We start from the raw sequence: 14,018 nt of genomic DNA on the forward strand, positions 1-14,018 counted from the left end.
TCCTTTAAGGCAAGCACGGTCTTGCGCTCAGTCTGAGCGCTGTGCTTTGTGCACAGGGCTCAGTGTTTCCTGTGACTGTTAAGGCACTGTTCTGAAATAGCCGCTAGTAATAAGTGAGAGCAGCCAAGTTGGCAGCTGAGCTTTTGTCAAATTCAGCTCCCGAGAGGCTGGCACATGCTTTGTTTTTCCTAAGCTCGGCATCATTCCAGACTAGTTCAGGAGCACAGCATGTAAACACGGGCTGCCTGGAGGTTTCCGTCTAAACATGTTTTCTTCCTTATTCTGTTCTGGGTTCCAAGAAAAAGAGGATGGGGGTAAAAGGAGTAAGACAAAAGCTTGGACGTTCTAAGTGCTGTGGATCGCCTTGGCTATGCCTTGCAAAAGATTTCCCAGTGCTTGCTTATATTTATCTGTGGCTGTGTCTCCTCCCTGTTCCCAGCACAGCGGCAGAGAGACGTGCATTTGGGTTTGTGCACTCATCACTAGCACTTCTGGGAGGAGAAGCAGCTATATAGGAAGGTAGGAGTCACATAGCGGGCAGAGCCCGGGAAGCCTCTCCCAGGGCCCTGCTCCAGGACGGGGCTGGCATACTGATGACTGCTTGTGGGCTTCACTTATGCGTGGCCGTCTCTGCAGGCTGCTCCCAGGAGGAGGCTGGTGTGGGCCTTAGACCCAGCTCAGAAAGGCACTGGACAAAGAAGTGTGCCGCTGTTGGGTACACTGTGTCCTGGATGTGAGCATGGGTACAAGATAGGGTGTAAGAAGTGCTAGCAGAAGAAAGCCTCAGTGTATCCTTGTGGTATAGTATCTGCGACTCTTCATGGAATCAAGAGCAAAGAGAGATAAAATTATATCCTCCTCCGTGCATGATGTGCCAGGCATGGAGGTTATTTTATCCAGATGATTAAGGCAGAATGCAATGCAGGAAGTGGCTGGGTAATTCAATGACCTAAATAGAGAGGAAGGTGTTTCCCTTTCAGTCTTGCTGGGATTTGATTTTTATGTTCTTTTTAACAAACTGATAAGCTAAGCGTTTGAAGAAGTATAATACATTGAGACTGATCTGTTTTTCCATCTTATAAAGTATTTGTGAACCAAAACTTTTAAAGACTCTTTTTGAAGACAAATGTTGCCATGCAGTGATTTGTCTAGAGGGTGCTCCCCAGCCAGCTTCCTTATGTGGCTGCAGGGGAAGATGTCATCAAGTATAGATGGGGGATGAAGAATCATAGTCCATGGGGAAAAGTGCTGCTCAGTTGTCTCTCCTGCTCATAGACTTAGAAAGTCAGTATCACTTAGCCTTGTGCTAGTTTGTGACTCTTTGATGCAAATATTTCTCCCTAAATTCTGCATGAAGGTGGAGAGAATTGCATAAACACTGCTCTTCTAATGGAGCAGAAGCCTCAGACCTTGGCACTATAACGCTCTGCAAAAAACCCACCATAGTGAAGCTATTTCTTCCTCCTATCTCACTACACAACTTGGCTCCAATTAGTTTGTCTTGACTCCTAGATGTGCAAGCCAACACTGCTTCTATTTCAGATGTACTTGCCAGAGATTAATTAGATCTCAGGCCTGTTAGAGGACAGGCCAGCAAATTGTGTTCCATTAACTCAGTACTTATCACACAAACGTTGGAATAAATATACCCTTTGTTGTGCTAGAATAAGCAAAGATTGTCACAAAAATGAAACATTTGAGCAGAAACAGTGGGATAGTTTGAGTTACACAAGCTGCTTGCTTCGATCAGATTTTAGGCATGGTTACTGAAAAGGCACCGAACGTGTATTAGTGTGTGCAGTCCTGCTGTGCTCAGCAACAGTTCAACAATTCCCACGGCTGACCACCCATGGCAGCAAGGAGCGTGGACAAAGGCTGCCCTGCGCACAATATTACTGATGCTTACACTGCAGGGGCCTCTAATGGGCGTCCACCAAACTGTATGTCACTGTACATGGAGACATAAAGTCAGTGTCAGTGATGGTTCCAAAGAAACCTGTGGTTTGAAGGACAAAGTCACAGAGAAATAAGTGAAGTGGAGTAGGGGAGGCAGTGGAATAAATACTTAGCGAGAGTTACAAACTCCCATTTGGTCTCCATTTGTTAGCAGTGAGTCAACCTTATCTAACCACCATCAGGCTGTGCTCAACTGTTTGTGCTCCAGCAAATATGATCCAAAGCAGATTGGCTGGAACTTTCCTCACTTACAAGAGAGCTGGGAGTAGGGCTAGCCAGAAGAGTGGAGAATGAGGCAACGGAAGCCAAGACCTGGTAACAGAGTGATGGTGAGAATGTGCTGCAGAACAAGTGAAGATATATCTAGCTGATAGGCAGACGGCCTATGAAAAGGGTTGATGATGTACTGGGAACTACATGTCAAGAAGCTTTGCATCAGCAGTTTGATTAGTTTTGAGGGACAAAGTGAGAAGGCTAGAGAGAGAAACTGTAGTAGATGGGCCCTGCAATCAGGGAAGAGTTTTGGCACAACAGCCAGGGGAAAGGTCAGAACGTAGAGATCTGTGCAGAGTGCACCATTTGGTCTCTGCTTGGACTGGTGCCTGAAAGGTAAGGGCTGCAGGACGTGCTGGGGAGACAGTAAGATTAGCTGGGTTCCCTCCCGAAATGTTATGGCCTGGATGCAGGTCAAATGTACAAGTCAGTCCCTAGTAATTTAACATGAAACATCTTGCTCTAGTGCTGACACATGGAACTCTAGGGATAAAAGATGGTGTTCGGATAGAGAGCTTTCTGCTTCGTCAAGAGCAAAGAAAAGCAGAAGGCTCCGTTCAGGCTGATCTGGCTCGGTGCTGACTTCACTGTGTCCTGCTGCTCTAGTCACATCTCTGTTCTGACAGTGCCAACGATTGCGACCTGTTTGTGGTGGGGGAATCACTACCTTTTCGAAGTCATTCTAGTCTGAGAGGGGTCAAACACTGTGAGTTGAATTAGTGCAGGGAACCTATTGCAAGGGGCAGAGGGGCATTGCTTTACCCAGCACAGAGCTAGCTAGCGAGAAATGCGTTGTGATTGTCTGGGACAAACTTTATCCACTGTCGAGTCTGGCAGGAGGAAGCTTGCTCGCAAAAAGGCAGATGCCGTCCTTGTGACGCAGTGGCTGCTGAGCCTTCAAAAGAGCAGAGACGCAACTGGTTGGTGCACACGCATGTACGTGTGCGATTGGCAACAGGGAATTGCTTTAGGATTGGGTAGATGTCTGGAGCTGTTCTTCCCAGCATTTCAACGCTGAAATGACAGCAAGGGATTATGTTTTTAAGTTCTGCCTTCCCTTGTACTGGAGGGAACCAGAAGGAGATTTCTTTAAGCAGCCTAAGGTTGGTGAAAGGAGGAGAAAGCTACTGCTCTGTTAGGTTGGTCCTGAAAGTCAGTTAATAACTCGCTATTTTGTAAAACTGAAACTTTGGGGAATGAAAACTTGTTTTTAGTGAACAAATCATTTTCTTGTGATATCTTGGCAGACAGTAGTTCTAGTCTGAACATCTCAAAGCAGTTCTTCTGCCCCAGGTAAAACTGGTGCTGGGACTTAGCTTTGTGCTCCGGGAGCTTGGATTCATGAGTGGGCATGAACACTGCGTGCTTGTATTCGTGCAGATCCTTACGCAAACACCCTTCTGAGGTGCTGTGGCTTGGGTGCGCTCTAGGAATTTGCTGTTTCTGTACCTTTGGCTAACTAAAGGAAACTATCGCTCCTATCGCTATGGACAGAAAATAATGAGGGAATCCTGATCCCAACTGCTTCCAGCTGCTGTTGTCATTTTACCCATCCCGTCACGTTGATTTATGCCACACAGAGTCAGATTACCTGCGCCAGCACTGACAGGCTGGCGATAGCAGGCTGAGAGCCTGGGTTCAAAGGAGACTTGCAGGCTTTGGAGAGCAGGAGCGGGGCTGGCTGGCTGGCTGAATGACAAGAGAGGTGTTGAGAGGTGTTGATGTCTGCTCTGAGGAAAAGCTGGCCTTTGAGTTTGTGTCAGTGTCTTGAAAACGTGGGGCTGGCAGTGTCCATAGGAGGTAGGAGATAGTTCCTGAAAGAAAGGTGAGAGGTTGCCTCAAAGACTAGCACTTTATTAAGTGGCAGAGGAATTGTGAAAGAATTAAATGGAATTTGGAGCCTGAACGTTTTTTCTCTAAAGGGTTTAAGCCCAGACTGGATCCCTTATTAGACTAGGTTTGGCTCAGGGGCTAGAATTGTCTAGGGAAGATTTTCATTTAGGAGCACGCCGGTACCTCCTAATGACACTGACAGGCACAAGAAATGACTGTGTGGGGTCTTTGGCCGTCCAAAATTATTCCCATCTTTGAGTTTCTTCAGTAAATGTGTAAAGATACCAGGTATCTTCTCCTCTGAACAGGCCACCTATAAGGAAAGCCAAGTGTCTATGGTTTGCCCAACCTGATTAAAGGGCAGTGACGTTTACCTTGGGCTCTGCTTATATTGAAGAGGGAGATGTATACTGATTGAATAGATCCAATCTAGCTTGTAATAAGCAAGGTTTGACAGAGTTTAAACCCAGTCCTTGTGTTGTAATTAAATACTCTCAATAGCTGTGTGACCTTAAACTTCCCAGTGCTGTGCCATTGTGCGCGACCGACCGGACTGTGAGTAATGTGATGAAAAGGAGCTGTTAAACAGACTTCAGGCCGAACAAAGCTGTGACAAAAACAAGCAAACTGCCACCCTCCGACATTCCTTGTGCAGGAGGAGGTAATTAATTACGTTCTTTTAAAGGTTGCCTCTGCCCAGCTTGACCGAGCCCTTGCAAGTAAGTGCCTCCTCCTGGTGAGGAGGGAGGACGAGGACGCGCGCGAGGCCAGCAGCCGGCTTGCGTACCCTTTCCACCCTCCCGGCCCCAGGGCTGGGAGTTTTGTCATCCCTCCCACCACCCCCTCGGCAGAGCCAGCCCGACGCCCCGAGCAAGGCCGGGGGAGGCGGTGGCAGCCGGGTGCCCAGCCGGCACTGGGGCTCCCAGGGCGCGGGCTCGGCCCGGGGCGGGTTCCCCAGAGCCGTTGGCTGGCGGTGGCCGTGGAAAAGCCGCCCGGGGCGCGGGGCCTTGCCCGGGAAGCTGGAGGAGGGAGGTGCTGCCATGGAGCTGGGCATCCCCCCCCCCCACACACACCCCGGCCTTCCCGCCCGCCGTCGCCCCCTGCCCTTTGCCCCCTGCCCGGCGGCGCCCCCTGCCGGGCGGGCAGAGCCGCGCAGCTGCTGGCAGCGACAGAGGGGGCGGGGCTCCTCGGAGGCCCCGCCCCCGCTCAGCCCCGCCCTCCCAGGTGGACTTTAAAATGAGGAAGTCCCTCCCCCCCGCGCCGCGCGGTGATTGGCCGCCGTGCCCCAGCGAGCGGGCAGCGATTGGCTGGGGCGGCCGGGGGAGGGCGGGGCGGGGATAAGGGCGCCGCGGGCGGCGGAGGCCAGCCCGTCCCGGCCGTGGTGGTTGGGGGTGGTGGTGGCGGCGGCGGGTGCGCGCGCTCCGCTGCGCTCCGCTCCGCTGCCGCCCCCGCTGCCGCCGCCGCGCCCGGGGCCCGCCATGAAGAGCCTCAAGTCGCGCCTGAAGAAGCACGAAGCGGTCATCGGCGGCAGCGCGGTGGGTCCCGGCGGCTGAGGCGGGGCGGGGGCGGCCTGCGGCCTGGGGGGGGCTCGGGGCTCTGGGTAAACTCTGATGGCTCTATGGCTTCCAAAATTTAGGTTAGTGTTAATTGGTTTTAAATGGTTTTATTGTTATTATTATTATTTTTTTTAAATTCATCTCTTCAAATGGCTTTTGATGAGGGAGGTCTTTATAGCCGAAGAAAGTTTATGTGCAGAAATTGTGTGTGGTAAATCGTCTTTAATTATAGTCCTTTATTAAATGCCTTCCCGGGAGTCTGTTGTGGCAGTTGCACTCTGTAGCTTTTTGCTGTCTTCCTGTGCTGATCTGTTGAACGCTTGCTGGCTAGATGGAATAGCAGAAAAGACCAGATTAATGTGATATGGTGACATTTATTGCTCTTTTATAAGAAACTAGATATCTTTAATCTTACATGTGTGTTATAGATCTGAAAGTATTACTTGAAAGTGATAGCTCACTGGAAAGATATGTAGATATACAGGCTTGTAAACTGCTGACTGAACTCATTTGACGAAATGACAGCTCCGTATGGAAGTGCATCACCACGTTCAGTATTTCACTGTGCGGAGAAGTGATTCAGAAGTCTGTTATGATGCTGTGTAGGCTGGCGCTGGTTTACATTATTCATTGGTTCTCCTGTGCTTCAGAACTGTTTGCTATTTCAAAGCAAGCCTGCAGTAATGACACCTAAATGTCAACAAATGCTTTAGAAATGGTACACCATCCATATTCAGTAATTCATGTTTTTGAAAGTATATGGAGATTTTCCACTTCCATGGGTGATGGTTCAGCAACTCTTCCATTCAAAGAAATTCTGGTCAATCTCTGTGTTTTTAAGAACTGAAGTTAATTGAAACCTTGTGAAGGGAAGTTGCTTTCATTGAGATTCTTTATTAAAGAAAGACTGCATTATAGGATTAGGCAGCATAACTTTATGAGAAGAAATTGATGTGAAAAGGCTGTTGCTGCGCTGTTTGCCTGCGAAGAAGCAGTGACATTTGTTCTGGTAAGACAAGTGGGAGGAACTGCTGATGGGCTGAGAGTTTGTTTAAATATATTGTACCCATAATGTACTTCACTTCTTCTATTTGCATATTTTAGTTACAGCAAAACTGAGGGGGGGGATGTTGGAAATCACCATGTGGGAGGAAGGTATTAATAGTGGGGCTGAAGGGGGATGCTTGAGTGAACTCTGGTCCCTGTTCCTAACTGCTGGAGCAGGAAGGGGAGTGGGTAGGAGCCCTGCCAGTGCACGCTCTTTGGATCCTGCTGGAAACTGCTGTAAAAAGAGTTCCCTGTTTAGGAAACTTCATCCCTCTCTCCTGTCCCCACCCAGTGCTAGTTCCTGGAGGGTGGAGAGAAACTTCATCCCTTCATCTGGCCGCTGCAAATGTTTCCTCCTGGTTTAGGTAATGATTACATGTTCTCTGTCTTCTAATGGTGGTTTTCTGGGAATGGCCTTGTTGCCCATCTCCCTGACAGAGGAAAGCCATGAAAAGCAGCAGAAAGTAAAAATTATGGTTATTAGCAATTCCACTACTATGCAGAATGTTTTGTCTGAAAATGAAGTTATTCGGTCTTATGAACTCGGTTGGCTGATGGTGCTTGGAAAATAATTTGAGCCTGTTCAGAAATTTCAGTGCGCTGAAGAATAAGGCAAATGCTGCTGTGCGTCTCATTCGCCTGAAGTTAACTTGTTCTTCTTTCAAAATCTGCCTATGTGAAAATAGTTTGAGATTCCAAATGCAGTCATGGTAAAAATTGAATCAATTATAATAGTCCAAAATATTGCATTTAGGAGGAGAATAATTACAGTTCCAACTGCGGTAGACTCGGAGGGTTTGCAGAGCTCCTTGCTGCAAGGGGATGTGTATTCCCTACCTAGCGTGTTTATAAGGAACCTGGATAGGTGCTTGGCCCTGAACGCCTCTAATTCTGTGGGTCAGGGAAAGCACAGTGAAAATCTCCTGACTTGATTACCACAAATTCTTCCTGGAGTAGTGATATCACTGTTATTACAGTATATTGAATGTTTGTTTCTTTATCTTCTGAATCATCAAGTACGGAAGTACTGAACCAGTAGTTGAAGCCACTGTCAAATTCTTTGGTGACGTTATGCAGGTCTTATACTTGCTAGCGTAGATTTCTCGTGTTCTGTGAAGATTTACAATTTTCTGTAGTAACTGATACAGTGGAAAAACTTAAACTGTGGGCTATGATACATCCCAGAATAAAACTCATGGCAGATTTGGTTAGCTATACCTCTCTGTTACACTAACAGAGATGACGCTAAGTTCAGATTTTATCTACCTACAAAGGAGGGAGGTTTTTGGGGGGGGGGGGGGGGGGATCCAAGCTGAAGCACACTTGTGTTTCGGAAAGTTGAATGGTGAGAATGACTGGTGGTTTCTTGTATAGATTGGCTTGGTTTTGTGGCAGCCATGTGAACTCTCTTGTTTTGACTGCCTGTTCCTTAGGTAGTCCTAACAGAGGTAGTGACCACAGTAGTTCCTTGTAGCCCAAGGAAGCAACGGTAAGGGGCTGGTGGTAGAAACTAAGCTGACCCAGTGACCTTTATTAAGCTCGTCTTTTGATACTGAAGTTTTGTGACTTGTATTTTAAATGTTCCTTCCCACCTTTCTTTACCGTTCTTTGTCCTGAGTGACCTGCTCATTGACAGAGATCTGAGCAGAAAAAACTGTCTATTACTACCAGATAATAAAATAATGCAATTAGACTTGTAAAAGGCAGATTTCTGAGCAGTTGTCCTTACATGCTGACCTGTGATTACATTAGTTGTTCAGATTAATTTAGTAGTTATTGATAGTTGAACTTGTTTAAGGTAACGCTAGTACTTTTTCCCTTGTGGATATTGCTGAGTTTTATTACCTGGATGACTCTTCCTCTATGTAAGGAGTGAAACTTTTTGATAATTATCCCCCTGTCAATAATAGAGTGGTGAAGTAGCATCCCTTGTTCTGATGTGACCACTTTCATTGGAAGAACAGAAGAACTTTGTTGGTTGCCTGAGTCTGCCAATTCATCATCAGCATCATATATTTGTATGTACAGTAAAAATAACTTTGTAGCACCAATCTGCTGTAGAATACACAGTAGTACGTGAAAGAATGGGGTAGAAAATAAAGATGTTTGAGAATATAGTTTTATTTTGTCTAAGAGTCAAGATCACTTCTATATTGAACTTCTTAAATGAAAGAAAAAGCTTCTGCTACTCGTGGCACGTGCATGAGTTTGAAAATGAACAAGATTTTCATGGTTTTTGCTGCAGTTCTGCTCTGTGCAAAGACGAAACAGTTTTTGTCAACGTGCTCGTTACAATGGTATTGACCCTTCTGCAAAACTTTTCCAGCGTTGCTTCTGTTGGCCAGAGCAAAGTTATTCTTCCTTTCTCCTCTACTTCCTTGTTTCTTAGTGTGTGTGTGTGTGTTTTATAACACAGGACTTCAGTATGTGATCTTTGGGCAACAGAGTCAAGAACAAACAATATTGTAATATTTGAAGGTAACATCCTAGACTGTTGTTATTCTGGAAGTATGTTTGGGTTCCAAGAAGCTTTATTAAGGTTCGTGAGAGGCAGTGCATTCCATGGAAGACTTTGTGCTTTACTTGCGTTTAGTTAAATAGAATTATGTGCTTGTTTGTATGGTGTTTGTGGTTGATGTAAAGAAAGATGAGAAGAGTCAAGGTCAGTGATTTATGATTCAGTAAAAGCTGGATGTGGTGCAGCCTGTATACAAGTGCATTGTAACTTACTAAGCTTACTAAAGCGGAGTATTTATTAATGCTTTATCACTTTGGAATGTAGCAATTATACAGGATTCAGAAAAGTAGATGTACAGTGAGTTCCTATGTTCAAGTTAAACATCCACAGCTGGCTTGCAGACAATTCTGCAAATACTTATGTTTTGACTATCTTTTGACAAATCTATTTCAAGCTCATCTGACCTATTGCGCACATACAAGTTATTTAGTAGTTTATTAGTAGTATTTAAATAATAGTATTTATTAACTAGCAAAAATGTCTGTGAGACTGAGAAATATTGTGTCTGTTTTTTAATTACTTAATGGTGACTGAACAGAATAGTCAGACTGTAACGTGGTATTCCCTTCCCCATGCGTATGCGCTTGAGAATGTTTCCCTACGTGATGAATGTAATAGTCTTGTTATGTTTCATCATCCCCTAATATTTTCAGACGCTTCATAATTAGTATGTGCAAGAACACAAACCCATCGGTGCTTGCGTGAGAACTTGTAATTTTAAACTACTGATTTGCCACAAGTCCCAAAGACAGTGCTGAGACACGCTGCTTTTAATGGCAGACAAAGGCACCTGGACTCTGACCTTGGCTTCTCCCCCTTTTAAAAGGGAAATGCTTTCTGCTGGGCCTGCTCTAAATGCTGTGCGCTTTTGTGGGAAAGCTGCAGTGGAGCCCAGGCCCTGAGTGCTCACCTCCTCCTGCCGCTGCCGCAGTGAAAGCGGTGATGCTCTCCTTGCCCTGAAGTGCTCTTTGAGGCAAGTGTGCAAGTCAGACCTCAGTCTTAACATGAAAAGACTTTGTACTTAAAACACAACTGCAAAAATACTGTTTTTTGGAGTAAAAATACTCCAAAATGTGGAGGTAGTTCAAGTCATTTTTATTGGTCTCCAGGTTGATCTGTGAATTTGCTGCTGGGACTTTGCTGAGGAAGTTTTATCTGTAAAATATATTTTAGTTAGTGCACTTCAGTTATATGTTGGAAATAAGAATAAGACTTTGGAGAAGCTTTTTGTTTTTTTAATAGTAGATTTTGCATTCTCTGTGAACTATATGCAGAGCGCTCTGACTGTTTGGTGCAGCGTGCTGTTGTGGTTGAGGGTGCTTCTCCCCCTGCCTCTGCCTTACAGAAAAGAGGGAAACTGGCTCTGCTGCAAGCTACCTGTCACTCTTTGTAGATAGGAATGTAAAATTTGGCACAGCTTTAGAGCCCTCGTGACAAGTTTGAGAGGAGTTTGGTATGTGTTGTTATATAGGTAGCCAGAAGTAGTTCAGATGCTTAACTTATCCCATCCAAATCAAGTTAATGAATATTAACTTGTAATAGGAAAAAGAAGATGCCTTAAGAGTAGAGTAAACCCAGAAACGCTTACACTAAAGCTCTTAGGTGATTTTTTTTTTTTTTTTTTTTTTTGCTTTAAGCTGTTTGTTAGATGGCTATATTAATTATGGGATGCAGAGCTACATTTAAAGAAGACATGCAACAGCACAACTGTTAATATAAATCCTTGACTTAAGCATTTTGACAGCAGTAAAAGTGGAGCAGTCCTAGGAAAACTTATTTTTGACCATTGTGTTTAGACCAAGCCTTGCCCACTTTGTAGCATTCAGTACCTCTTCCATAGAGAGTTTGCTGTAAAGTAGGTGATAACATAACATACTGTGTGTGGGAACCTCCTGGGTAAAACAAGAACCCTGCCTTCAGGCTGTGTCTGTTTTCCTTTAAGGTAGACTAAACGGTACACCCTACTCCTGCAGTTTTAAACTCAAGTGCTCATAGGTGAAGACACATGCATGCTAATAAAATGAAGGTTTTTTTTCCTCCTCCATGTGAGCTAAGTTTTTCCCAAACGATACCCGCAGTATTTTCTAGGCAACTGCGGATAAGATAAACCTGCAAGAGAAAGATAAATATTTGCCGATGTGCCTCTAGTTACAACTGGTGAATGTTTGTTAAGAAAAATTTCAGTAGTCCAACCTATTCCTTTAATGCTGTCCATCTGTGCAGTTTTTAAAGATAAATCACGTTACTTTAAAAGAGAGAGTATTTTATGCCATATAGAATCATAGGTGTGTCTGTTCAATTGTTCATTTTAATCACACGGATGTACTCTGACCTCTGTAAAATGAGCAGGGAAATGAAGTGTGTGAGCTGATAGAGATGTGCCCTGTCTGCCCTTCTCCCATCTGCACTCGCATCTCGTGCAGTGCAACGTGTTTTCCAGGTGTCTGCAACTTTCTCCTTTATCAGTGAGTGTTTTCCTTTTCCTCCAGGAAAATTACATAAGACAAACCAGGGAAAAAATGTCATCTTGTTACATAGATATGCCTAAAACTTAAAATTCGCACAGTGTATTCTTTGACAAGAATTGTTATTTCTAAATGGCCTTCACAGACTTCAAAAATTGCAGTCTTAGTTTCTATAGCTGTTTCCTTAGAAGCGTAATCTTAGTGTCTTCTCTCTAGATAATTTTTAGGAACATTTATATATTTGTGAGCTTTGGTAAAATACTGCCATCAGCATTTACAGCAAGAGTTCTCTGCTCCTAAGGGTTTTTTATGTACATAAGTCATCTACTAATAGCATAGGAGGAGAACTTGTCCTAGTTTCCTGTTAATAGGATTATCTGCCTAGCCCAGCAGTGAAGAGAAGCTGTGTTGGCTTTCTCAGGTTTTATCAGCCAGCTTTCAGGCTGAAAGGTTTAAGAACTGCTTTGAAATACAACCAGTATTCCTGAAATGATTTAGATGACTTCTGAAGATTGTGCATATTTTATTTAAATGAGCTGTTTATTTGTGTAGGCAGTATCTTACAACTGTGTGGGCAAAAGTGTTAGAGACTCTTGAGATGCGTATGTCCTAAGTCAGATGCAAGTTTCTCGAGCAGTACTTCTGCCTCAGCAGCTGTTTTATTTGTCATTGACTTGTTTAGCTTTGTTTTAAGACTTTTTTTTTTTTTTGGCTGTTATTCAGTAGTGGAAGAGAAAGTACGTTGCATCTGTTGCCACTGTTTTTTTCAGTGGGGGGGTTAGGAGCATCCTTTCTGGAGTTTAACTTACGGTTAGGACTTTTCATTTAATAAGCATATTCTGTTTTTTGAAACTGCTTGCAGCATTCAAGAATAAGAGTTTAAACAGTTCATGGGTTTACATGATCCCTTTTAGCAGATCAAAGTTCATGTGGCTGCTGAAGAGGAAGTCTTTTTCTCCCTCCCAATTATGTGTTCCTGCCCGTTTCCCTGTGCTGGTGCTCCTGCTTAGGTGTGGATGTGTGATCATCTTCCCCCTTATGCCCCCTACCCTTCCCAAAAGCAACTGTTAAAATGGGCATGTATCCTATGGGCTACCTAATGCATGAGTATATATTAATGTGTTATCTAAATAATTGAAAAAGGGTGGAAAAGGAGGGTATGCATACTATTTATTACCTGTGGAGGAATGTTATACCTAGTATTTTTTATAGAAAAATACATCTGAAAAATTGTATTTCAAAAGTACTAGCCAAATGCCAACCTATAATGTGCTAGGGTATTTCTTTAGCCTCTTTTGAACCAACTAATCCAAATTCCATCTTACAGTTGTACATAATTGGTGTTATGTGTGTATCTGAGGTCATGGACAGCCTCGTTTGTAACCTTATACCAGAATTAGTTGGGGGAGAGGCTATTGAAATGCGCTAATGTCAAACTTGCAAGCTTGGGAAAGAGATAAGTGAGATGCAAATAAATTTTGTTAGTTGGTTTATATTTTAGCAAAATGTTTTCCCCCATGGAAGCGTTATTAAATTTATCCAGAAGTTGATATTGGGGAAGGGTAAGAGCACAATCCCCTTCCCCTCTAAGTGATTGAAACAGCAACTATGCTTCAGCCATGCTTCATGCTACACGAAATGTAGCTACTCTGCAGATTGGATTGAGAGCAGTCTCTGTTTTGTTTTGTAGTCAGGCAGTGTAGAGTGAGTCCCTTGAAGGGGCTGTTGTGTGTGCAGATGGCTGGGGCTGGTTGCATCAGGAAGAGTGCATTAACTCCTGTCACATCAATTCTTGAAACCTAGAGATAGGTGTAAATAGTGCTGATTTCATTGCAAGTTCTAGTAGAATTTTTTCTATGTAGATCACTTCTCCCACGTTATTGCCCAGATGTGGGCCTTGGGTATTCTGCTGCTGCATCCTTCAAGTTCTAGAGCGAATGGGGGTCACAGATTTGCCTCTTAAGAACATCTTGGTTCCTCCTAATTTTTTTCTTGCTTTCTATGAGATCAAATGTTAAATTGATGTGCCTGTAGGATTATTTGTGGTCAAAACGTAGCAAACTTAGTAGAATATCAGAATGAAAGGGTACTGCATTGAATGGCTATTATGTCACGTTTTTATTTGAAGAAGAAAAAAAGCCAATGCAGAATTTGCATTACTATACTGAAAAGGTATTGCTGTGGTGTGGTAAAGTCTTGCTTCAGTATAAAACCGAGGTTGTTCCAGGTCTTGTTTAGTTACAGTGCTCCTGAAGGATTAATTTTGTGTTGCACTGGAATACAAAGGCCAATATTTCTGGTGCCCCTCCCTGTCCTGTATTGCCTTATTAAAAGGGTCAGTACATTAATGTTTGGGAGTCATACCTTATT

General features: G+C 44.1%; 1 protein-coding gene across 3 annotated transcripts in view; it reads left to right on the top strand.

Moving 5' to 3' along the window:
* The first annotated feature begins 5,401 nt into the window (after positions 1–5,401).
* UACA (uveal autoantigen with coiled-coil domains and ankyrin repeats) overlaps positions 5,402–14,018 on the top strand; it is a 37,127-nt gene continuing 28,510 nt past the window's right edge. For 2 of the 3 annotated variants that reach the window (XM_068958329.1, XM_068958331.1), the window contains exon 1: positions 5,414–5,597. In XM_068958329.1, coding sequence (XP_068814430.1) covers positions 5,541–5,597 — 57 coding nt within the window. In that variant the 5' untranslated portion in view covers positions 5,414–5,540. Of the gene's footprint in view, positions 5,598–14,018 lie in introns of all 3 variants that reach the window. The other variant, XM_068958330.1, reaches the window with a different exon arrangement.

Source organism: Struthio camelus, chromosome 12 (genome assembly GCF_040807025.1).
Source record: "Struthio camelus isolate bStrCam1 chromosome 12, bStrCam1.hap1, whole genome shotgun sequence".
NCBI lineage: Eukaryota > Metazoa > Chordata > Aves > Struthioniformes > Struthionidae > Struthio > Struthio camelus.